Source organism: Aquarana catesbeiana, linkage group LG03, assembly GCF_042186555.1.
Source record: "Aquarana catesbeiana isolate 2022-GZ linkage group LG03, ASM4218655v1, whole genome shotgun sequence".
Classification (NCBI taxonomy): domain Eukaryota; kingdom Metazoa; phylum Chordata; class Amphibia; order Anura; family Ranidae; genus Aquarana; species Aquarana catesbeiana.
This window is the reverse complement of record NC_133326.1, coordinates 275,898,052-275,923,726: the sequence shown is the minus strand read 5'-3', so window position 1 is coordinate 275,923,726 and position 25,675 is coordinate 275,898,052. Positions and strand designations below refer to the sequence as shown.

Genomic DNA, 25,675 nt, shown 5'->3' with positions numbered 1-25,675 from the left:
AAGGCTGGAAGGATCACTATGCCACATGGAAGGATCACTATGGCACATGGAAGACTGGAAGGATCATTACGCCACATGAAAGGCAGGAAGGATTACTATGGCACATGGAAGGCTGGAAGGATCACAATGACACATGAAAGGCAAGAAGGATCACAATGGCACATGGAAGGCAGGAATGATCACTATGGCACGTAGAAACCAGGAAAGAAATATCACTATGGCACATGGAAGGCAGGATTACTATGGTACATGGAAGGCAGGAAGGATCACTATTGCACATAGAAGGCATGAAAGAATGATGACTATGGCACATGGAAGGCAGGAAAGAAGGACAACTATAGCACATGGGAGGCAGGAAAGATCACTATGGTACATGGAAGGCAGGAAGGATCCCTATGGCATATGGAAGTCAGGAAGGATCACTATGGTATATGGAAGGCAGGAAGGATTACTATGACACATGGAAGGCTGGAAGGATCACAATGACACATGGAAAGCAGGAATGATCACCATGGCACGTAGAAGACAGGAAAGAAAGATCACTATGGCACATGGAAGGCAGGATTACTATGGTAAATTTACGAACATAAAATAAAACAGAGGACCCACTAACCAATGGTAGTGTGCAATTAAATATATCTACACCAATTCGTCAATTAGATGGGACCCCATTACAACTATAGAGAATAACTGCAAAAACAAGGACAAAGAGATGTCTCTCAAAAGACAGCAAAAAATTATTATTATATTTGTAGAAAAACAACCTTTATTAAATGACTTGGTGATATAAACAGTAATACTAGGGGTGAAATTCCACCATACTAGTGGAATAGCCCCCCCCAGGATACTCTATTAAGAACACTCTACTAATAAAATGTTGACAACGTCGTCACACTAAGACACCAAAAACTGGGCCCCACACATACACACATGCAAAACCAGATAGAGTGACTGGGGCTGTTGGAGTGATTTACATAATTAGGTAGTCCACACAGAGCATATCCAATTCAGGACTGTTACAGTAATCGTGTAGAGAGATTCAAAGGAATGGCTGTGTTAATCACTCAAACTAACATGGTACAATATTCGGGAGCAGGTGATATTGACCATTGATGAGCGTATAGCTGTGAGGCTGGAGTATGCTTATACCAAAAACCATGCAATGACCGGAAAGATACATCCCTCAATGCTTAGGGATAATATAGTCCGATCTTGTGTAAGCAATAACAGTCAATGGCTTTATGCGCCTTAATAGCTGTAGCAATTCAGCATTGAGATGGTATAGCGTATCACTGAGAGCTTGTCTGACGGGATGAAAGGATAATGCCCGTGGGCTCTCACCACTCCCTAGTTGTTATTGCAATGGAGATGATATATTCCTTCAATAACGCTGCAGTCAGCGACAGGCACATCCAAAGTTTATCCTCGCGTTGGTTGCGTCAGCTCGGTCTCAAACAGCCACTAAGCAGTCAGACATTGATATGTCAAGTCAAGGAGCCCGTCAGTGAATGTACCATGCGTTCATCCAATCAGTCCATGCAAGCGGAGCGGCTCAAAGCTGCGCACGCTTGTTAGAATGCATGGTGAAGTGCAGGGAGGAGATGGTGCTGCCTACGTCTGCCTACGTACCTTACTATGGTACATGGAAGGCAAGAAAGAAGGATTACTATAGCACATGGAAGGCAGGATCACAATGTTACATTGTAGGCAGGAAAGATCACTATGGTACATGGAAGGCAGGAAGGATCCCTATGGCATATGGAAGGCAGGAAGGATCACTATGGTATATGGAAGGCAGGGAGCATCGCTATGACACATGGAAGACAGGAAGGATCACTATGGCATATGGAAGGCAGGAAGGATCACTACGGCATATGAAAAGCAGGAAGGATCACTATGGCACATGGAAGGCATGAAGGAAGGATCACTATGGCACATAGAAGACAGGATCACTATGGTACATGGAAGGCAGAAAGAACACTTTGGTACATGGAAGGCTGGAAGGATCACTATGGCATATGGAAGGCAGGAAGGCTCACAATGTCATATAGAAAGCAGGAATGATCACTGTGGCATATGGAAAGCAGGAATGATCACTATGGCACATGGAAGGCAGAAAAGAAGGATCACTATAGCATATGGAAGGCAGGATCACTATGGTACATGGAAGGTAGGAAGGATTACTATGGCACTATGGTACATGGAAAGCAGGAAGTATCACTATGGCACATGGAAGGAAAGAAAGAAGGATCACTATGGCACATGGAAGGCAGGAAAGAAGGATCACTATGGCCCATAGAAGGCGGGAAAGAAGGATCACTATGGCACATGGAAGGCAGGAAAGAAGGATCACTATTGCACATGAAAGGCAGGATCGCTATGGTACATGGAAGGCAGGAAGGATCACTATATTATGTGGAAGGAAGTATTAATCAATCACTGTTATATGGAAAGAAGGAAGAGACGGAGGGGTGACTTCAGTCACAGACTGTGTTCACTCACCCAAGGCTGGCTGGTCTCGAGAGGCCCAGGCAGCAACATCAGGAGCACTGTTTCAAAATTCCCGCCCACACAACCCCTACACAGGCACAGCATTGGCTGCACGCCGGGAGTGGGCAGATACAGGGGGACGTGGAGGAGGTGGAGCAGACCTAGCCTCCCTCCTCTTACATTCTGCAGACAGTAGAGTGGGCAGGCAAGCTGGCAGGTGGGTGAGCGGTTGGGGGAGGTGGGGGGGCTGTCCTGGCTGGGCACTGACATGTTGGTCTCACCCTTGACAGCTGCAGCGCACACCTGCCAGGTGAATTAGTGGAGTTAAGTGCCGTAAATGGGATTCAGCCCAGATTCACAGGACACCGGGATTTACTTGAAATCCCGGAATGGGCCCGGCAAATCTGGGGCGGTTGGGAGGTATGATGTTCTGAAGGGTTGATAGGACCAAGCTATCTGGGGTCAGTTTGGGGTGTAAAGGGTTAATTGCTTAATTAACTACAGTGACAATCGCTCTCAGTCTATTGACACTTAGATTGTGGTCCCGTGAGCTGGAGAATCTTTGTGCAGGGTGAGGCTGAGAGTGTCATTGTTGCGTATCAGTGACAGCGTAGTGTGAGGTCGACCAGTCCTTTGTCACAAGTTGGTGAGAAGGGCAGCGGTCTGGCACCATGTTTCGTCACAGCAGGGGTCTCCAAACAAAGGGCCAGTTTACTGTGCTTGAGACATTAGGGGGCTGGACCCTGACCAGTCGGAGACGAAAATGCCCTGGCATCAGTGGGAGTAAATGAATGTCTTATTTTTGGTATTAGGGGAAATATTAGTGCCCCAATGTTGGTGTCATTGGGAGAAATAGTGCCCCACCATTGGTGTCTTTGGGTGGAATAGTGCCCCATCATTGGTGTCATTGGGAGGAATAGTGCCCCACTGTTGGTGTCAGTGCAGAATTTATTTCCCCATTGTTGGTGTCAGTGGGAGAAATAGTGCCTCGTATCAGCGGGAGGAATAGTGCCTCAATGGTCGGATAAGGGTAAGCAAAGGGCCGCAATTTGGAGGCCACTGATTTATAGCATACAAAGGTCCCTGTGAATGGCAGCACTTAGCCTGCAACAATTTTGTTCCGGGAGCGGGACAGGAAGTTCTCACCTTGCTGCCAGAACACAATTCTGTATACTGTATGTAGCTTAGGCTATGCACAGTTTATGCAGTGTACACAGCAGGTACATCCCTTAGTGAAAGTAATAGTTGATTTGAACCAGCTTGGTCCAAATAAATGATTTAAACTTCACTAAAACATGGAGATCAGCTTAATAATATCCATACTTGGAATTCCTTTTTAATTTCACACAACACTGAACTTATTACAGATGTGCAAGTTAGAGACAACTTGGGTAATACTGAGCATGGTGTAATCACATTTACCATAAGTTACAGGAAAGAGAACATTTTGGTATGACAAAAAATCCAAATTTCAATACTTGCAATCCTTACTGCACAACACTGAAGAGGAACAAGTCTTTGCAACAAAGAGCACACAAGGCCCCATGAACATGGGAATATGGTCACATATGACAGCGAAAAGGCGATGTAATTGTAGCAGTACCCCCGTAGGGGCTGCTGAGTGTAGTAGTCCGTCTGTCACCCGGCCAAGCCAAGCACACACTTTTCAAGCATTCAGAGACATGAAAGCAGTCCTTGCACTTGTTTTTTTGTATTTTATTAAGGGTAATTTACCTTGGATAGGGGGTTTATGAGATGCCGAGATAAATGATAATTAACAGTGGGAAAAACTACTGTATATATACTACGGTATATACAATCTCCTCTTCTCCTCCTGAACTTCCTTGCTTGCAGACTATCACTACTCACTCCTCCAGCACTTCACTTGCTTGCACTTCCGGGACCAACTAGCACTGTAGGCCTGACACTGGCTCAGCCAGGCTCAAAGCAGATGCCCTTTGCAGTAAGGGACTGTGGGCCCCTGTGGTGTAGAAAAAAATGGAAAGTTCCAGTGCTAGCTGTCCCTGGGGCTACGTATCCCAGTACCACCTCTTCAGGCACTGCCAGCCCTCCTGGCTGCAGCTGACCCTTTCCACTGCCCATGCCACCACAATCCTCCAGACTGGCTCTGCACTCATTCCAGACTGCTGCATCTCAGTCCTCTCTGGCGTGCCTCCGAGTCCTCCCAACTGTGTGAACACTCACGAGCCCCTCTTGGCTGCCTCTGTGGAACTCCTGGAGACTTGCCCAGGAGTGTTCCCCCGCTGTCCTCTCTTCCTCCTCCTGTGCTTCCTGGTCAGGATACCTCTGTGGGTTGTAAGAGGGTCCCATCCGCACCTGAGCCCAGGCCCAAGGTCACTCCCCACCCCCCAAACTGTGGAGCTCCCTCAAAGGCCCAGACAGCCTAACACTCCATCTCCATCTTCCACTCGGTCAGCTCCTTCCCAGTTGGGCTGACCCTGGGTATTTAAGGAGGCCTGTCCCCTACCAATCCAGATTGGGGATTGGTCAGGGCTCCTCAGAATACCCCAGGTGGCTCCACCTCCCCTCTCCACCTTTCTTTCCAGAAAACACCAGAAGATTCTAGAAAGGAGTGGGAGGTCCTAGTGACACCACCTGTGAGTCACCCAGCTCTATTCTGAGTCATTCCCTTCTCAGATCACAAATACACACCCAGGCTTGGCTCTGAGACAAGCCTGGAAATTTACCTATTCTCACAAAAAGGTACTTTCACTCCTAGCTCACTAAAGGGTGCTACATAATAAATTATCTTTTCTCTTTAGTTTTTACAGATAGAAAAGATGGGTCTGATAGTTGTTGCACCCTCTAGCTAGTTTGCTAGTTGTATATAGTTAGCTGTCAGTGAGGGTAAATTGGTCTGGCTGAGAGCCAGGCCTGGGTCATGGTTGGGTGACTGAATGACTTCCAGATGTAGTGGGAGGATGCTAGGTGGAGCTGCTTGCCATATTTATGAGGGCCCCAGCCAACCCCCAGCAAATGGGCTGGCAGGGGGCATGTCACCTCATAAATATACATGAGTCATGCCAGCAGGGGCAGTCGGGTGGAAGATAGAGATGGAGTGCTAAGGAGGCTGTTGGTGGCCCTTGAGGGTACCCCCTAGTCCATAGTTACCAAATGTCCTGGATTTCCCGGGACATTCCCGGGATTTGGACTCTTTTCCCGAGTTTATTGTTTCCCGGGAAATGTCCCGAGAAATCAGTTTTTTCAGGAATTTTCGCCGCCGCCGCTAGAGGTCTGCGGCCGGCGGAGACATTGTCTCTGCGGACCGCCATTTTTAAGAAGACCAGGAATGGCTGGGTGGCTAGACGAAGCTCCTGCGTTGTTGCCCACCCTGCGCCCCGCTCCGCCTCGTCCCACTTACCCCCCCGCCCCGCTGCCGGTCTGTTATGGAAAGGGGCGGGGGACGCGGCAGGCAGAGGGAGACATTATTTTGTATACCCCCTCCTACTAGGACACCTGAGGTAAGGGGGGGGCACCGCTGGGGACACCTGATGTAAGGGGAGGGGGCACCGCTGGGGTCACCTGATGTAAGGGGGACACGGCTGGGGACACCTGATGTAAGGGGGGGCACCACTGGGGACACCTGATGTAAGGGGGGCTCCGCTGGGGACACCTAATGTAAGGGGGGCTCCGCTGGGGACATCTGATGTAAGGGGGGCTCCGCTGGCAACATCTGATGTAAGGGGGGTTCCGCTCGGGACACCTGATGTAAGGGGAGGCTCCGCTGGTGACACACCTACAAACGCATGCAGCGCCCCCTAATTAATAAGACTCCGCCTACAGCTAAAAAAGTGTCCCTAAAATTTTTTTTTTAATGTTGGCAACTATACTAGTCTGGGGGGCTTGGATGCTGAAAGGATCCCCCACAACACACAGGGGAACCCCTTCCTGGAGGCACGGAAAGGACAGCGGGAGTAGGTCAGCACGTCTGGGAGATCTCCTGAGATCAGCCGGGTGGGGCGGTGAGTGTTCAGTCTGGGAGGACTGTGGAGAGAGTGTCAGTCTGTGGGGACTGTGGAGAAGTTAGCCAGAAGGGTTAGTGAAAGGGACAGCTGCAGCCAGGCGGGCTGGCAATACCTGAAGAGGTGTTGCTGGGATCAGTAGCCACAGGGATGTATGCTGGACACTGACTTTTTGCTACACAACTAAGGGGCATTAAGTTCCTGTCTGTAACAAGCTTTTGCTCAAAATCTGACTAAGTGCTGTGTCAGATCCACTATCAGTGTGCCAGCGGAGTACTGCAAGCAAGCGAGTGTTGGAGGAAGCAGAAGGCATCACAATTATGTCACGTTTTCTACAGCAAGGAGACTAGACACGTAGCTGCACAAGGAAACTGAGACCAAACGAACAACAAGGTATATATCCTAAAGTGGTATTTATTTACAGTGGGGACACAGCTGGGTACAGAGCAGAGGGAGGCAGGAGCAAGGCAGAGACGTGCAGACTAGATCAGGCTGGGCATCAGGCATCAAGGCAGGGACCAAAATCGTGACGAGTCGGGCGAAGGGAGGAGCAGCCTTAAGTAGCCCCCCGGCATGCTGAGCACTAATGTGACATTTGTGCAATGTCTCGGATACTTCAGTTCCCACCAAAACCCCTCATTTTATATCACAATCCTGATCTTAGATCAGTGTCCTCAGTCCTTCCTCAGTTTCCCCCCACAGCAATAAATTTGTTATTTCGAATAAATTTGTAAAAATCCGAAAATTCGAAAATCCGAAAATAAGAAAGAAAATCTGAAAATAAGAACGAAAATCCAAAAATTCAAAAGAACGAAAATCCGAAAATAAGAACAAAAATCTGAAAATAAGAACAAAAATCCGAAAATTCGAAAATCTGAAAATAAGAACGAAAATCCAAAAATTCTAAAGAAAGAAAATTCAAAAATAAGAACAAAAATTCGAAAATAATGAAAATACGAAAATTCAAAAATAGGAAAATTTGAAAATCTGGATTAATAACTAACTAACTAACTAATAATAAGTAACTATTAAATTATAGGTATTTTAATTTCCTTTCAAATTTGGCTGTTAGTTTACATAACGAATACGAATTTATCCAAAGTTACGAATTATCCGAAAAAAGGAATGCCGCATCTTAACAAATGGAACGTAACAAATGAATAATAATAAATAATAAAAAAACATTATTATTATTATTTTTATTATTATTATTAATCTTAATAATTTATTACCATCCATTCATTTAGATGTGGCATTCGTTATTTCGGATAATTTGTAACTTCAGATAAATTCATATTCGTTACATTCACTAACAGACAAATTTGAAAGGAAATTCCAGTACCTATAATTTAGTAGTTAGTAATAGTTACTATTAGTTAGTTATTATTTTGGATTTTTGCATTTTTGGGTTTTCAAATTTTCTGATTTTCGTTCTTATCTTTGTATTTTCGTTCTTTTGAATTTTCTGATTTTCATTCTTATTTTCTGATTTTCGAATTTCGTATTATCAAATTTCAGATTTTCATTCTTTCGCATTTTCGGATTTTCTAATTTTGGATTTTCGTTTTTTAGAATAATCAAATTTCATTAAAAAAATGTTAAACGGGTTTTCGTTAATTTGAATATTTCCGAAATTAACGAATTTGTTGAATTTCGTTGAAAAACGAATTTGGAACAAAACGAATTGCACATGTCTAGTAATCAATGTTTTCATACGTAGGTGTCCCACATGCTCGTTTATGTTGATATGTGCATGTACATTAGTGTCTCAATTTTTTTTTTTGGTTGGGGTGGGGGTAGTGCTTTTTATTTTTTACACCTTTTTTCACTAAATTTTATTTTGATCACATTTTGTCTCACATATGGGACCAAAAGTCTCCTTTGTGATATCATTTTGTTGTAACAGGTTCTCTCTATTGAGATATCAGGCACCTAATAGACCCCTGATGTCTCATCTGCCTTCCACTGAAGCTAATAGAGCGCAGATTGTGCAGAATGGTAAAATCTGTTCCAACAGAAGAAAAAAAATTCTTCCTGTTCCCCTAAAAGCATTTGGATATTCCCTGGATCAATATTCCTTAAAGTTATTTTCTTTAAACGTTAATATCCAGTTATATTCTCCTTGTAAATGACTTACTACTCTGTCAGTTATAGCTTATCTTCCATTGACCGGCTTATCTACAATGATTTGTCAAAGTTAGATCCCTGATGATTCAAATGACTTCCAGACAACTTTATGTTTTTTATACTGCAGAAAACAACAACTTTAAGTTTATGGATTAAACTTAAAGTTGTAGTAAACCCTTACATATACCCAGTGAAGTGACTGGCCTCAGGTGATACACAGAAATGAAAGAAATCCTCCTAAATAAGTTGCACCTGTTTATCTGCAGTCTTCTCTTCTCTACATCTGTCCAGAATTTATAAAGCTTGTCTGAACTGTCAGAAAAAGGAGATGGCGGGTTGAAGTTACACTCTGCAGAGCTCAGTGAGGAGAGTTCTGAGGACTGATTGGAGGGAAGGGACACAACTCCCTTTATATTGCATACAGGAACAACAACTGAGGCTGTCAATCAGCTGAAGTTCCCTCCCCCGTCACCATTTTTCTCTTGATGTCAGGAAAACTTGTTAGAAGTGATTAATGCCGAGAAGAGAAGAGCAGAGAAACAAAGCAGCAGACAGAAATGAATCTTAGTGCTCTTATTTGACACAAGTACATACTATAAAAGGATATGCTTTGTTCACATTTCATGCCTGAAATTTCACGTTTGATCCTACAGTACTCATTTTACTACAATGGGTCTGGTGAAAGAAAACAAAGTTGTATTTTCCCAACAGAAGGAACATATTTTACAAGTTCCAGCTGTTCCTGGCGAGCTGCAAGCTCTGTACTTGTGTAACAGCAGGATTTCCCTGTTTAAGTAATTGTTCGCTTTGCTGGGTGTGTACTGTGTGGGAAGTTCCTGCCCCCGTGAACTCCTACGACATGGGTGATTAGAATATGTAAGGATTCAGTCATTAGGTGACTTTCATATCTGAACAATGGCACATCTTAGCCCCAGTTGTAGCACATCTCTGTTTGATGTTCCTCCAGTTATTATGGGAAAGTTCTGTGAACTGATGGACTGCAGCGAAGGAGAGTTAGGATGGAGAGGGCTGGGTAAGTACGGCATACCTTCATCATGACTAATGCCTTGTATGGAATAATTGATTGTTTTATTTAATTACGGTATGTCTTGGATTCAACTTTGAAGTGGAAGTCTGGATGAATACTATCTTAGCTTAAGGCTGGGTTAACACTATTGCGAATTGGATGCGGGTTTCCCTCCATGTCAGAAGCCTGTGATTGGCTCTCAATGGAGCTCCGGGACGACTGTGGAGTGAATTGCACTGGAGTCCTGTGCGTCTTTTGGTCCATTTTAAGTCCGAATTCAGCCAAAAAATCGGACTGAAATCGGACCTGAAACGGTGAATGGAGACGCACCGGACCCCTGCTGTGCGCCGCTCTGCACGGAGATGTGAACCCAGCCTCAAGCATAACTAATGGCAACTTTTTTTAGTTTTGGATAGATTAGCAAGGGATTACAGCCTCTGTCGGTTTTTATTGCTGTCTGTGCCCTCATTAGGGAGATTACCCCTCTCTATTTGTCCTGTTTACCATTATCATTGAAAGTGAAAGTAAAAGAAAATCCCAAAAAGTAATAGGGGAGAAATCTTCCAATGGGGACACTAGTTCTGGTGACCTGGGGGTCCCCAAGGAATTCCCTATATTCATAGGAATTTCTACTCACTTCCTGTTTGGCTTTATGACAGGAAGTGAATTCTCTGCAATGGGACAAAGATGGCAAATAAATAAACCTTACAGGGGTTATAACCTTTCCTTGCTCTATCCAAAATGGAAAAAAAACACTTTTGCCTATAGCGCTACTTTAAACCTGCTCCCAGCCCCATTCTAAGCCCTATACTAACTATCCTGTAAAGAAATCCTGGCTTCAGGGGACAGGAGAGAGCAGTGACAACAGTTGCAATTAGAGTTGCCACCTCATCCCTTTAAACCCGAACACCTTTGAATTACACAGGTTCTGAGGCTAATTAAATGCAGATAAGGCACCAAGTGAGTTTAATTACCACCTTAATCAGCCACAGAACCTGTGTAATTAATATGTGTTTGGGTTTAAAGGGATGAGGTGGCAACCATAGCTGCAATGGCTGGTCAGTGACATCCCCCATAGACTTGCTATGGGGCATCTGTTGTCCGCTGTCCCTCCTTTCACTTAAAGCCGGTGATGGGAGCAGGTCAGAGTGCCCTCAGAATAGGTAAATATAGACATCTTTCCTTTACAGGGTAGTTAGTATAGAGCTTAGAATGGGAGCAGATTTTAAGTAATTGTAAAGGCTGAAGGTTTTTAACCTTCATGCTTTCTATGCATGAAGGTAAAAAAAACTTCTGGGTGCAGCTCCCCTCCCCAGCCCCCCTAATACTCCACTGAGCTCCCTCTCGATTCAGCGATGTGCACAAGAGCCTCAGCTGTCCTGGGACCAGGGCTGGTGCTACCACTAGGCAGATTAGGCAGCTTTCCCCACCCCTTCCTCTTCCTTGTCGCTCCCCAGGCCCCTGGCAGGGCCGTTGATAGAGGGGCCCCGGACAGCAAGGCGCTCAGTGCAGCGGGCGGGCGGGTGTTATTAATTGCAGAGCGGTGTGCAGCTTCCCCCTCTCCCTCCCACGGCTTTCACATGCTGGAGGGAGAGGGACAGACCAGTGTGTCAGGCAGCCAATAGCGCTGCTATTCTGAGAGGGAGGGTGTGACTGCTAAGTTGCTCCGCCTCCCACCACCCCCTTAGCCAATCAGATTCCCCAGCCCGCCACATTTGATCAGAAGATGCTAGTGACCAGAGCAGGATGGGATGCAGAGGATCCAACATACCTGAGAATGAAGAAGGTATGATCATGTCACACACTCACCGGTAATGCAGAAGTCAAATCATAGGTGTGTTCTCCTGTCCTGTGTGTAGATTACAATGATCAGGGATGACTTCATCTTCTCACACTGCTTCTTATCTGTGTTTGTATTTACACAGCACTATGACTGATGTATAGACTTCTGCAAGCCTTCAAACTTAAGCTGTTTCTATAGCTATTTGTTCCCGAGCTGGTGTCAGCCATCCCTGATTTATCAAACTTTCTCCTTATCTTTGAAGGAATTAGCTGGTCAGGCTGGGAGGAGCTTCACAGACCTGGCAACAATTTACTGACCTCCTGTGCTTGAGAAATGACTGTTAGAAAATAAGTTTTTTTTTTTTGGCAATTATATCTTGTAAACTCCTGTTTGCAGAGATCAATGTTTTTCCACACCGGTCACTGCTAGGACACATTTGTACAATGTCTGCAGTCTCTGAACATCTACTGTACTATGTCTGCAGTCTCTGAACATCTCCTGTACTATGTCTGCAGTCTCTGATCATTTCCTGTACTATGTCTGCAGTCTCTGATCATCTCCTGTACTATGTCTGCAGTCTCTGATCATTTCCTGTACTATGTCTGCAGTCTCTGATCATTTCCTGTACTATGTCTGCAGTCTCTGATCATCTCCTGTACTATGTATGCAGTCTCTGATCATTTCCTGTACTATGTCTGCAGTCTCTGACCATCTCCTGTACTATGTCTGCAGTCTCTGACCATCTCCTGTACTATGTCTGCAGTCTCTGATCATCTCCTGTACTATGTCTGCAGTCTCTGACCCTCTCCTGTAATATGTCTGCAGTCTCTGATCATCTCCTGTAGTATGTCTGCAGTCTCTGACCATCTCCTGTACTATGTCTGCAGTCTCTGATCATCTCCTGCACTATGTCTGCAGTCTCTGACCATCTCCTGTACTATGTCTGCAGTCTCTGATCATCTCCTGTACTATGTCTGCAGTCTCTGACCATCTCCTGTACTATGTCTGCAGTCTCTGACCATCTCCTGTACTATGTCTGCAGTCTCTGATCATCTCCTGTACTGTGTCTGCAGTCTCTGACCCTCTCCTGTAATATGTCTGCAGTCTCTGATCATCTCCTGTAGTATGTCTGCAGTCTCTGACCATCTCCTGTACTATGTCTGCAGTCTCTGATCATCTCCTGTACTATGTCTGCAGTCTCTGACCATCTCCTGTACTATGTCTGCAGTCTCTGATCATCTCCTGTACTATGTCTGCAGTCTCTGACCATCTCCTGTACTATGTCTGCAGTCTCTGACTATCTCCTGTACTATGTCTGCAGTCTATGACCATCTCCTGTAGTATGTCTGCAGTCTCTGACCATCTCCTGTACTATGTCTGCAGTCTCCGACCATCTCCTGTAGTATGTCTGCAATCTCTGACCATCTCCTGTACTATGTCTGCAGTCTCTGACCATCTCCTGTACTATGTCTGCAGTCTCTGACCATCTCCTGTAGTATGTCTGCAATCTCTGACCATCTCCTGTACTATGTCTGCAGTCTCTGACCATCTCCTGTACTATGTCTGCAGTCTCTGACCATCTCCTGTACTATTTCTGCAGTCTCTGACCATCTCCTACTATGTGTGCAGTCTCTGACCCTCTCCTGTACCCTGTCTGAAGTCTCTGACCATGTCCTGTACTATATATGCAGTCTCTGACCTTCTTCTGTAGTATGTTTTGCAGTCTGTGGTCATCTCCTGTAGTATTTCTGCAATAAAGGAGGTTACAGGCACAGTAGGTGGTGAGGGATGGGGGTCCCAGGTGCAGTGGGTGGTGATGGAAAGAATGCCTGGGCACAAGTGGTGGTAAATAAAGACAAGGCTGTAGAGAAAATTTGAATGTAGCATACAGGGCAAGGGGCTTTATAATCCAGGGCCCACCAAAATCCTCAGCACCAGGCCTATGATGCTCCTAATCCAGGCCGCAAAGGCATACTTACCAACTGTCCTGAATTTCCAGTGAAATTCCCAGGACTCTTTTCCCGATTTTATTATTTCCCGGGAAATGTCCAGAGAAATCAGTTTTTTCACGATTTTTCACCGCCGCCGCTAGAGGTCCACGGCCGGCGAGGACAATGTCTCCGTCGGTCGCCATTTTTAAGAAGACCAGAAGAAGTAGAGCTGGGTGGCTACAATACCGCTACCGCTGCCGGTCTGCCGGTCTGTTATGGAAAGCGCAGAAAACCTGATGTAAGGGGGGGCTCCGCTGGGACATCTGATGTAAGGGGGGCTCCGTTGGGACATCTGATGTAAGGGGGGGCTCCGCTGGGGACACCTGATGTAAGGGGGGCTCTGCTGGGGACATCTGATGTAAGGAGGGGCTCTGCTGGGGACACCTGATGTAAGGGGGGCTCCGCTGGGACACCTGATGTAAGGGTGACTCCGCTGGGGACACCTCATGTAAGGGGGGCTCCGCTGGGGACACCTGATGTAAGGAGGCCTCCGCTGGGACATCTGATGTAAGGAGGGCTCTGCTGAGACATCTGATGTAAGGAGGGCTCTGCTGGGACATCTGATGTAGGGGGGCTCCGCTGGGGACATCTGATGTAAGGAGGGGGTCCGTTGGGGACATCTGATGTAAGGGGGGCTCCGCTGGGGACATCTGATGTAAGGAGGGGCTCCGCTGGGGACATCTGATGTAAGGGGGGCTCCGCTGGGGACACCTGATGTAAGGAGGGGCACCGCTGGGGAATATGATGTGGGGGGGGTCCGCTGGGGACATCTGATGTAAGGGCGGGCTCCGCTGGGGACATCTGATGTAAGGGGGGCTCTGCTGGGGACATCTGATGTAAGGGGGGGCTCCGCTGGGGACACCTGATGGCATCTGGTGGCAGGCGACGTGGCAGGTGACACGCTCAGGGGACCCACTGATTCTGGATTATGGTGAGTTGAATGATTTCATTTTATATTACAATGTAATAATAGTAATAATGCGCTTCAATCATCCTGACACCACAACAACCATAGTGCCGGGATGATTGAAGCGCTAACACCAGGTGTTTGGAGTATCTTTATCTGCGGCTTTGTTAAAATTTGGAATACACATTTCTATTGTGGTGTAGGATCTGGGGCTGCTGCCCCTCCATCCCTCTTTCCTTCCTTCTCTCTCCTTCCCTCCTTCTTTCCTTCTTTCTCTCTCCCTCCCTCGCTCTCTCCCTCCCTCCTTCCCTCCCTCCCTCTTTCCCCCTTTCTTTCTCCATCTCTCATTCATCTCAGGCTCTAACCACACCCTCATGTGAACCACGCCCATATAAGCCACGCCCACTATTTTACGCAAACCCTGTCCATTCCTCGGCCCTCTTTATTTACTATGGCACGCCAACAAACGCATACCCCCCCTAATTATAATAAGACTCTGCCTACAGCCACACAAGTGTCCCTATAAATTTTTTTACAATGTTGGCAAGTATGCAAAGGTCGCACTTGCAATCGGGCAATGGTGTTCCACCACTAATATATTTTTTTATAATGACACACAGTGAAATAATTAAAAAGTGCCATTATAAAAAAAATAAACATTGTGACAGATTGTCACACAATACACACTAGGATCTGTGATAAAAGAGTGTATTGTGCTATTATTTAATGACACTGTACAAAGCCATTCCGTTTTGTTTTTTTTTTTTTTTTTTTTGGGGGGGGGGGGGGCGCAAGTAGTTGGTCTTGCAAAATAGTCTAGCACCGGCCCTGCCCGGGACTCCCTCTCCTCTTTGGCTGAGACAGCAGTGAGAGCCAATAGCTGACTTCATGTTCACCTAGGTGAGGAATGAGGAAGTGGGAGCGGGTATTACGAAAGAAGAAAAAATAAACTGTCATATCTGACCAGGTTGGGGGAGAGAAGGTGCAGAAAGGTAAGTGATTTTTAGGTGTAAGTCCACTTTGAAGTACTGTATGTATATTTTGTTTTGGACAGAGTGGTAAAATTCACTCTCTCTGTCCTGGTGACCATTGTCTATTATACAGTAAGTGATGGGAAAGGCAACATATTTCAGTTGTAAATAAAAGTTTTAGTAAATGAATTTATTTCCTGCAGCTGAGCGGCTATCTTCCGATTGGAGGGACTTTCGTAGAATTGAGAAGTATGCTGAACAAGGAAAAAGCAGTACAAAGGAGCTTGTCTGGAGTTGGGCACATAAAAATAAGACAGTCGGTGACCTGTTATTAGTTTTACAGGAAATGGGACAGCAGAGAGCCATCTCCTTATTCAGAGGTAAAGGTACTAAAGACGCATATTGCAACAGTCAGAATAATTTGCGTGATAAAAAAAAACACACACAATAACTTAAAGTGATTGTAAAGGCTTGTTTTTTATTTTTTAAAAATAACAAACATATCATACTTTCCTCCACTTTGCAGCTCGTTTTGCACAGTGTGGCCCTGATCGTCCATTCCTGGGGTCCCTCGGCGGCTCTCGTGGCTCCTCCCCACATCCGATAACCCCCTAGGAGAAGCACTCTCTCGGGGGGGGGGGGGTTACCTTGCGGGCGCGCTCCCGAGTCCAGCATTTGCCTCCAAAGACACAAATGCTGGACTCAGCCCTGTCCCCCACGTCATTGCATTTTATTGACAGCAGCGGGAGCCAATGGCTGTGCTGCTCTCAGTCTATCCAATCAAGAGCCGGGACCCCGTGGAGAGAGGGACAGTGCGTCCTCGCTGAGGGAAATTATAGGCTCAGGTAGGTGGAACGGGGGGCAGGGGGGCCGGTCCTCTGCCAGGTGTTTTTTCACCTTAATGCATAGGATGCAGTAAAATCGTGCAAGCAGAATTCTGAGCTTCTTTTGGGCGACAGGCGTCCCATGAATCTGTTTGTTTGTTTTATCCCGTGATTCATCAGGTAACAATCGCGGGATTCAATCGCACGCTGTGATTTGAGTGCGATTGAAAATAATGGGGATCGTAAGGGCATCCCGCGATTTGCAGCAATTCGGAATCGCCGGCAGAATCTCAGAGATTCTGCCCACGATCCGGATCGCCACAGTGTGAACAGAGCCTAAAGATTAGAGTATAAGGGCAATTTTTTACAGATGCTAACTGCAGTGTTCGAATTTTGAATTGGATCTTTTGGAACATTGTACGCTCAAATTTATTCCAAGCCAAAATCAAATGCACTTGCATGAACACTAACCAGAAACAATATTTCACAAGCATTTTAGGGACACTGTGTATAATTTTGCATCGATGAAATGTGTATCTATTGCTTATCTAGTGGTAGCTAGGGATGAGCCAAAGACCCCCCAGTTCGGTTCGCACCAGAACATGCGAACAGGCAAAAAATTTGTGTGAACACCGTTAAAGTCTATGGAACACGAATGTGAAAAATCAAAATGGTTCATTTTAAAGGCTTATATGCAAGTTATTGCCATGAAAAGTGTTTGGGGGCCCGGGTCCTGCCCCAGGGGATATGTATCAATGCAAAAAAAGTTTTCAAAATGGTCGTTTTTTCAGGAGCAGTTATTTTAATAATGCTTAAAGTGAAACAATAAAAATGAAATATTCCTTTAAATATCGTGCCTGGAGGGTCCCCTTAGTCTTCCTGTAAAGTGGTGCATCTTTCTGATGTGTTTTACAGTGCCACAGCAAAATTACATTTGTAAAGGAAAACATGTAATTTAAAATTGCTTATAGCTGTAATGTATTGCCGGATCCTGGCAAAATAGATAAAAAATCAATGAATATGGATATTACGGGGAACTCCACGCCAAAATAAAAAAAAAAAAACAAACAGCGTGGGTCCCCCCCCCCCCCCAAAATCCATACCAGACCCTTATCCGAGCAAGCAGCCTGGAAGGCCAGGAAAGGGGGGGACGAGTTAGAGCCCCTCTTGAACCAGACAGGGATGTTAGATGGGATGTTTATTTAGACATACATTGTTTTCTTTTGGTCCCTCCCATGTTCCCTTTTCCTTCTTTTGACTGGCTATGATGTCTGTGTATGTCTATGTTGTTGTTGCTCTCAGCATGTAGTAGCTAAAGTTCTGATTGACTTCACGTGATTCCACAAGGCGCACAGCTGAGAGTGATTTTATATGTTCCGCTGGTGTCGTCATCACCTGTGTTTTACACAAGGGGGGATCCCTATTTAAAGGGATGTCAGTGGAACATTTCAGGGTAATGAATAAGCGCAGCGTTGCTGTGTGAAACGCGTCTACCTGTACCTGTTTGCCTGTCCTGTGGTGTTATTCATGTTACAATAAAGAGATTCATCACTACCTCGGTGTGCAGCCATCCACTCCTTTTACCCTCCTGAACCATACCAGGCCGCTTGCCCTCAACATGGGGAGGCTGCTTTGGGGTCCCCAACAACCCTGGCCATTGGTTGTGGGGGTCTGCAGGCAGGGGAGCTTATCAGAATCTGGAAAGCCCTTTAACAAGAGGGCCCCCAGATCCTGCCCCCCCCCCCCCCCATGTGAACAGGTAGGGGTACATGGTACCCCTGCCATTCAGCAAAAAAAGTAAAAACAACAATACACAGTTTTTGACAACTCCTTTATTAAAATAAATAAATAAATATCCCGTGATGTACATCCATTGTCAATCACACCGCCCGACAGACCCGAAAAATAGAAAAAAAAAACCACGAAAATACTCCGCCTCCATGGGAGGCATCCCGCCAACTGCTGTCTTTTCGCTGTGACAGCTCTTATATAGGCAAGGGAGGGGCCACCCACTGACATAACTGGATGACCCCGCCCCCTCTGATGGCACATGACGTTAGAAGGGGGCGGGATCACTCAGTTACGTCACCGGGTGGCTCCGCTCTTGCCTATATAACAGCTGCCACAGCCAAGAGCGGGACGCCTTCCATCGAGGCGGAAGGTTTTTTTTTTTTATTTTTCTGGTCTATCGGGGGACGTGATTGAAGATGGATGGACATCACGGAACACTTTTTTTTCTTTTTTAAAATTGTCAAAGACTGTGTATTGTGGTTTTTACTTTTTGACACTTTTTTTTGGTGAATGGGCAGGGGTACCCCCTACCCATTCACATGGGGGGGATTGGGATCTGGGGGCCTGCAGACACACACAACCACTGGGCCAGGGTTGTGGGAAAGAGGACCTTGTTCCAATCAACATGGAGACAAGGTGCTTTGAGGGCGACCCCAAAGCACCCTCCCCATGTTGAGGGCAAGCAGCCTGGTTGGGTTCCGGGGGGGCGCTTGCCTGTCCCCCCCATCCTGGCCTGCCTGGCTGATTGCTTGGATAAGGGCTTGGTATGGATTTTGGGGGGGACCCCACGCCGTTTCAATTGCCGTTTCAAATTCAATCAGTTACATCAGCATCAGGGGCTTGATAGCTGCTGATCCAGGACTGATTAATTTCTATAAATGTGAGGTTGGTTTGCAGGTTCAATTCCCTTTGAATATCAGCCAGCCGAGCACTGGCATTGTATGACCGCCGGAAATGACCACAGACTTTTCTGGCCTGCCTCGGGAGATCTTGTAAGCCTGGGTATCTGGTCAAGAAACACTGCACCACCAAATTCAAGACATGTGCCAAGCATGGAATATAGGTCAAGTTCCCTGTCAGAGGGCGGAGAGAAAGTTGGTGCCATTGTCGCATATAACCATTCCTGGCTCAAGCTGCCATGACATCAACCACCTCTGAGCCTGCCCCTGCAGAGCTGACAGAATCTCTGCCCCAGTGTGTCTCCTGTCCCCTAGGCAGACCAACTGAAGCACCACATTGCATCTTTTAGCCTGACTGCTTGCATAGCCCCTTGAGCGCTCACAGAGCACTGCTGGTTCAGAGGTCAGCTCTGCAGAAGAGGCCATAGAGGAAGAAGAAGAGGAGGGAGGGGAGCATACAGATGTTGTGGCAGAATTACCACCAGCTTTTTGAAGGAGTGGTGGCGGAACAAGCTCCAACACTGAACCCTGTCCTGCATCCTTCACAGCTGCCAGCAGAGTTACCCAGTGCGCTGTGAAGGAAATGTTACATCGCTGCCCATGCCCGCTGGACCATGAGTCAGCAGTAATATGAACCTTGCTGCTGACCGCCCTGTCCAACGAGGCCAAAACATTGCCTTCCATATAAATGTAGAGAGCTGGAATGGCCTTACGTGAAAAAAAATGTTGTTTTGGAACCTGCCACTGTGGTACAGAACATTCCACAAATTCACGAAAGGGGGCAGAATGTACCAGCTGAAAAGACAGCAGTTGCAGTGCTAGAAAATTGGCCAAGCTAGCATTTAGATGCTGAGCATGTGGATGGCTGGGACAGAATTTTTTTTTTATGATGCAGCAACTGGGGTAGGTAAATTTGCCTGCTGAAATCAACTGGTGGTTTACTGCTAGCAGACTGGCTGCAAGTACTTGTGGCACCTATTGCTATACCTTCATTCCTCTCAGTGCAGGATTTTGAGAGGACTGGAGGTATAGTAGGGTTTGAGATCCCATAAGAGGAGCAAGGAGAAGTCCGCCTTTTTCTATGATGTGGGTCATTCAGGTACTGTTGCCAACAGACTGCATGGCAGGTCGTCATATGTCTTGTCAAGCATGTGGTGCCCAAGCGGCTGCTGTTCTGGACAGGCTTGATCCGATTCAGACACAGATTGCAGACAGCAACAGTGCGATCTACTGCACACGTGTTGAAAAAAGCCCACACCAAGGAACTTTTGCAAGTCAGCGGGGAGTCAGCAGCGCCCTGCACCTGTGGAGCTCTGTGATGTGATGCAATAGGGTGGCTGCCCTTAAGCTTGCCCCTGGAGGACATCCTGCCTCATTGTAGTTGTGCCTCCTTCTCTTCCTCACTTTCCTCCTGTCTTCACTCAGGCACCCAAGTACAGTCAGTGACCTCATCATCCCCTCCCTCCTTGTCACTGCAGCAAACTTGGCAGTATGCTGCATCTGGGGGAACATGACTGCCAGTTTATTGTCCTTCTGTGGCACCCCCTCTCTCTAGGCTCACTTTACTCCCTTCCTCAACCTGGGAACCAACATCGGAACCTTCAAATTGCTGCGCATCCTCCAGCAGCATGTAACCAACACAATGGTCGAATAATTCTGGTGACTCCTCCATGCATGATGGTGGGGCTACGGAAGGAGTAACTGACAAGGAGCCAGTGGAATAGGCCGCTTTGGCAGCTGTATTGGAAGGCAAACTACTATGAGTTTGGGTGACAGAGGATGAGGAGAATGAGGATAGCTCAATAACACGGCCAGCAGCAGAAAAAAAGGACAAGCGTGACCCGCCTGCAGAGGATGGACCATGTCCATGACCACCGCTGTTCACTTTAGACAAAGAGGCTGCTTGCCCTCTTTTAGTGACCTGTGAGCATCTGCCTCTCCTTGGTGGCCTTCCGGACATGATGGGAATTTTTTCTTTTAACACCGCACTACACTGTATTATATATTGTACACTGACTGCACTGTATTAGAAACTGTACACCACCGAATGCACTGTATACAGTATATAGTCTACACTGAATGCAGAGTATATATATATATATATATATATATATATATATATATATATGTACAGTATCTCACAAAAGTGAGTACAACCCTCACATTTTTGTAAATATTTTATTATACCTTTTCATGTGACAACACTGAAGACATGACACTTTGCTACAATGTAAAATAGTGAGTGTACAGTTTGCATAACCGTGTAAATTTGCTGTCCCCTCAAAATAACTCAGCACACAGCCATTAATGTCTAAACCGCTGGCAATAAAAGTGAGTTCATTAGTGTTTCAAAGGTCTCAGGTGTCAATAGGGAGCAGGTGTGTTAAATTTGGTGTTATTGCTATCACTCTCTCATAGTGGTCACTGGAAGTTCAACATGGCGCCTCATGGCAAATAACTCTCTGAGGATCTGAAAAAAAAAATTGTTGTTCTACATAAAGATAGCCTAGGCTATAAGAAGATTGCCAAGACCCTGAAATTGAGCTGCAGCATGGTGGCCAAGACCATACAGCGGTTTAACAGGACAGGTTCCACTCAGAACAGGCCTCGCCATGGTCGACCAAAGAAGTTGAGTGCACATGCTCAGCGTCATATCCAGAGGTTGTCTTTGGGAAATAGAAGTATGAGTGCTGCCAGCATTGCTGCAGAGGTTGAAGGGGTGAGGGATCAGCCTGTCAGTGCACAGACCATACACCGCACACTGCATCAAGTTGGTCTGCATGGCTGTCGTCCCAGAAGGAAGCCTCTTCTAAAGATGGTGCACAAGAAAGCCCGCAAACAGTTTGCTGAAGACAAGCAGACTAAGGGCATGGATTACTGGAACCATGTCCTGTGGTCTGATGAGACCAAGCTAAACTTATTTGGTTCAGATGGTGTCAAGCGTATGTAGCGGCAACCAGGTGAGGAGTACAAAGACAAGTGTGTCTTGCCTACAGTCAAGTATGGTGGTGGGAGTGTCATGGTCTGGGGCTGCAAGAGTGCTGCTGGCACTGGCGAGCTACAGTTCATTGAAGGAACCATGAATGCCAACACGTACTGTGACATACTGAAGCAGAGCATGATCCCCTTCCCTTCGGAGACTGGGCCCGCAGGGCAGTATTCCAACATGATAACAACCCCAAACACACCTCCAAGATGACCATTGGCTTGCTAATGAAGCTAAGGGTAAAGGTGATGGGCTGGCCAAGCATGTCTCCACATCTAAACCCTATTGAGGATCTGTGGGGCATCCTGAAACGGAAGGTGGAGGAGCGCAAGGTCTCTAACATTCACCAGCTCAGTGATGTCATCATGAAGAAGTGGAAGGGGACTCCAGTGGCAACCTGTGAAGCTCTGGTGAGCTCCATGCCCAAGAGGGTTAAGGCAATGTTGGAAAATGATGGTGGCCACACAAAATATTGACACTTTGGGCCCAATTTTGACATTTTCACTTAAGGGTGTACTCACTTTTGTTACCAGCGGTTTAGACATTACTGGCTGTGTGTTGTGTTATTTTGAGGGGACAGCAAATTTACACTGTTATACAAGCTGTAAATTCACTACTTTACATTGTAGCAAAGTGTCATTTCTTCAGTGTTGTCACATGAAAAAATATAATAAAATATTTCCAAAAATGTGAGGGGTGTACCCACTTTTGTGAGATACTGTGTGTATGTATACATATATATATATATATATATATATATATATATATATATATATACTAGACTGTGTGTATATGTGTGTGTGTGTGTGTATATATATAAATATATATATACTAGATATACTAGACTGTGTGTGTATATATATATGTGTATATATATTTATATGAAATACACTGCCTGTCTCTCTCTCTCTCTCTCTCCCCACGCCAACAACACTACACACGGCCGTTCTTTTCCTCTGAGCCATGAGTGGCCAAAGGCACCCTGCCTTTGGCCAATTATGGCTCTCGCAGCAGAGCACGCTGTGATTGGCCAAAGCATTTAGGTCAGGTGCATGCTTTGGCCAATCATCAGACGTCAATGCACTGTGATCTCGCAGTGCATTATGGGGAGTTCTGCGGTGCTCAAATTTCCCGTGAACACTCCATATGTTCGGTTCGTTTGCAAGCAAATGAACACCCAATGTTTGACTTGAACCGCGGGCTCATTTCTAGTGGTAGCTGGGCACATTGAACTTGACTTGGCATTGTAATGTTGATAACATTTCACCATTTACTGTAAGTGGCTTCCTCAATTCAAACTATTTTTTAACAGAGGAAACCACTTGGATGAATGGTGAAATGTATTTAAAGAGTAACTCCACTTTTGTTTAGAATAAAATATTCCCCTCTGGGTACTCTATGTACATTGCAAGCTTTTTTAACAAACTTTGTTGCAGATTCCTACCTTTTGTTATTATGGAGAAATAGCTTTTTGTCTGTGTCCATGTGCGGAGTGAATCTGTATGTTAGTGGTTTTATAATTATCAATCAGCTGCTGCACCTGCAGGGATCTAATGAAGAAATTGGCAGGGTCTGTACCCCTTTGGATGTGATTTTTCATTTGGGAGTACTGCATCTCACCAAAAATGTTATTTTTTTTTGCAGGGGATGCTCAAAATCGAATTTGTATCTTAGTGCAGACTGAAAAAATTAGTAAACCATTCGCACAAGACGGAAATTAGATCTCTGGGGGGAGGGGGGCGATCTGTACACCATCTGTGTACAGAACACCTCCAAGTAGCCATATTGCCTTGCATTTTACAGTGCTGTAGATTGAAAATAAAAGGTAATTTTGAATAACATTCAATTACAATACTTGTGTCACAATTGTATACGCTATATGTTTTTTTTATTTGCTCATTTATTTTCTCACGACAGAAGAAAAGAAGGGAATTTGGGCTGCTCTGTGCAAAATCATTGCACAGAGCAGGTAAGTATAACATGTTTTGTTAAATGAAAAAAAATATTTCCTTTAGAATCACTTTAAAAAATGATGTCTAATTAGTTGCTATGGGTTATTGTACTTTGTTCTTAGACAACCTCAGGATTTTTAAAACATTTTCCCTTGCAGTGGGGACCCCTGCACTGTACATGTAAGTTGCTTGTTACGTCCAGGGAGTAAATACTTACCTTACTCCTAACTCCAGCTGAATCTCTCCAGTGCTTTGACCAGTCCCTCACAGCCTGCTTTGTAAGCTGCAGTCAGCTTGGATGCACTTTAGCCTCCTCAAGGTTATAAGTCCTGTATTGTACATAATAATGCAGAGGCTGTGCCCACAGTCCAGAGCTTCAGGCAGAGGAGGAGAGCGATGGAGCCAGCCAATGGGGTATACAGTAAGCCTCAGTTCAAACTACGTTTGTATGTGAATCACACAGGAACCTCACTGCATTCCTGTTCAGTTCACATGCGATTCAGTGTTGTGCGATTTGACCGATTGATTTTGAATGGGCTCAAATTGCGCAGCATCGCACCAATACTTTTGTGCCATGCAATCCAGTGCCGGAAAATGCACTGCCATAGGCGTGTGCACAGGGTGTGCCAGGTGTGCCCAGGCACACCCTAATCACCCTGTGCAGCACAAATTCCCCCTCCTCCCCTTCCCCCCACAGCGCTTTTGGCTTCCCTCCTCTCCTCTCCCGCCGGCTGTGCACTGCATTTGTGACCTGTGTTTGGGGTGTCATTAAGATTGCACCTGCAGCTGATCGCAAGGACAGTGCGAATTGAATGTAGTTCGGGAAACGTACACGGATCACAGTGTTTCGGGCACCACATTAGTGTGAACCTAGGGTCAGTGATAGCTATGCTCAGGGGTACACAGCGCAGGCTCTAGCATTTAACCTATGCAGTGCAGGAGGGCCCCACTACAAGAGTACATTATTTTAAATTCTTGGAGGCTTAAACAAATACGAGCATATGAGTGTGAATGTGCTTCTGCCTTTGCAACTAACGTTTACTTTCTGAATAATTGCACATTCGGAGTGTCCTTTGTTTCATCTGTCTTGTAGGGTTCAATGCTTTGAAAGCTCTTCATGACCAAGCACTAAATTAATAGCTCAGTAAAGTGAAATAATGCATGGTGGGCTAACATCTTTCATGTTTTCGTTTTTTTCATAGAGATAAATGTCCTGTCACCTGTCAGCTTGCAGGAGATTAAAGAAGGAACTAAGAACTTCAGCAGAGACTTCCTAATTGGAGAAGGACAGTTTTTTGATGTTTACAAAGCAGACATTAAGAACCAGTCATGTGTTGTCAAGCTGCTTAAACAGGTGAAGAAATAATTACATAGAAGTCATTTACTGTTACTCTGTAATCAATTAACATAGCGCTATCTAACTTTACAAGCTGCATGAACACATTCTTTGCAAGTCGCAGAGATACTGAAATAACCATAATCTTTTCTATTAGCGAGCAACCCTTGAGATCCAATCAAGATCTGCCTGAGAAAAACACTTTGGGGAAGTTTAGCTATCTGAATATGCTGATTTTCTCAGCCCCCATCTCAATAACTCATAATGTCCCTTGTACATTTTTTTTGGCAGTTTACACAGTGAACTGTTGTAGCAGGGGAACTCAGCTGCATGTTAATTTTACCCTAACAGGTTACAGGGTGAGAGACAACAAAAGCACTGAGTTTAGCAACTCTGTGATGGATTTTTACTCTGGATGGTCAAAGACTGAGAAACAGCAGATGAGCAAATGTGATGTGTGATACAACCTGTAAGCACACAGCCAAAACAATAAAGGCTACTGTGTGGGTAGCAGAATTTACTTGATTGCGTCATTCGTAGGCCAGCATTGCAAACCGAGATTAGCTACTGACGTTAGTTCAAATCCCAACCCTGGCACTACCTGCCTG

General features: G+C 45.6%; 1 protein-coding gene across 3 annotated transcripts in view; it reads left to right on the top strand.

Moving 5' to 3' along the window:
- Positions 1–9,428: 9,428 nt before the first annotated feature.
- Positions 9,429–25,675, top strand: part of IRAK3 (interleukin 1 receptor associated kinase 3) — a 56,416-nt gene continuing 40,169 nt past the window's right edge. Inside the window, exons 1-3 of one of the 3 annotated variants that reach the window (XM_073620109.1) lie at positions 9,429–9,633; positions 15,483–15,659; positions 24,934–25,085. In XM_073620109.1, the coding sequence (XP_073476210.1) occupies positions 9,516–9,633; positions 15,483–15,659; positions 24,934–25,085 (447 nt within the window). In that variant the 5' untranslated portion in view covers positions 9,429–9,515. Of the gene's footprint in view, positions 9,634–15,173; positions 15,301–15,482; positions 15,660–24,933; positions 25,086–25,675 lie in introns of those variants that run through there. The other 2 variants (XM_073620108.1, XM_073620110.1) reach the window with 2 other exon arrangements.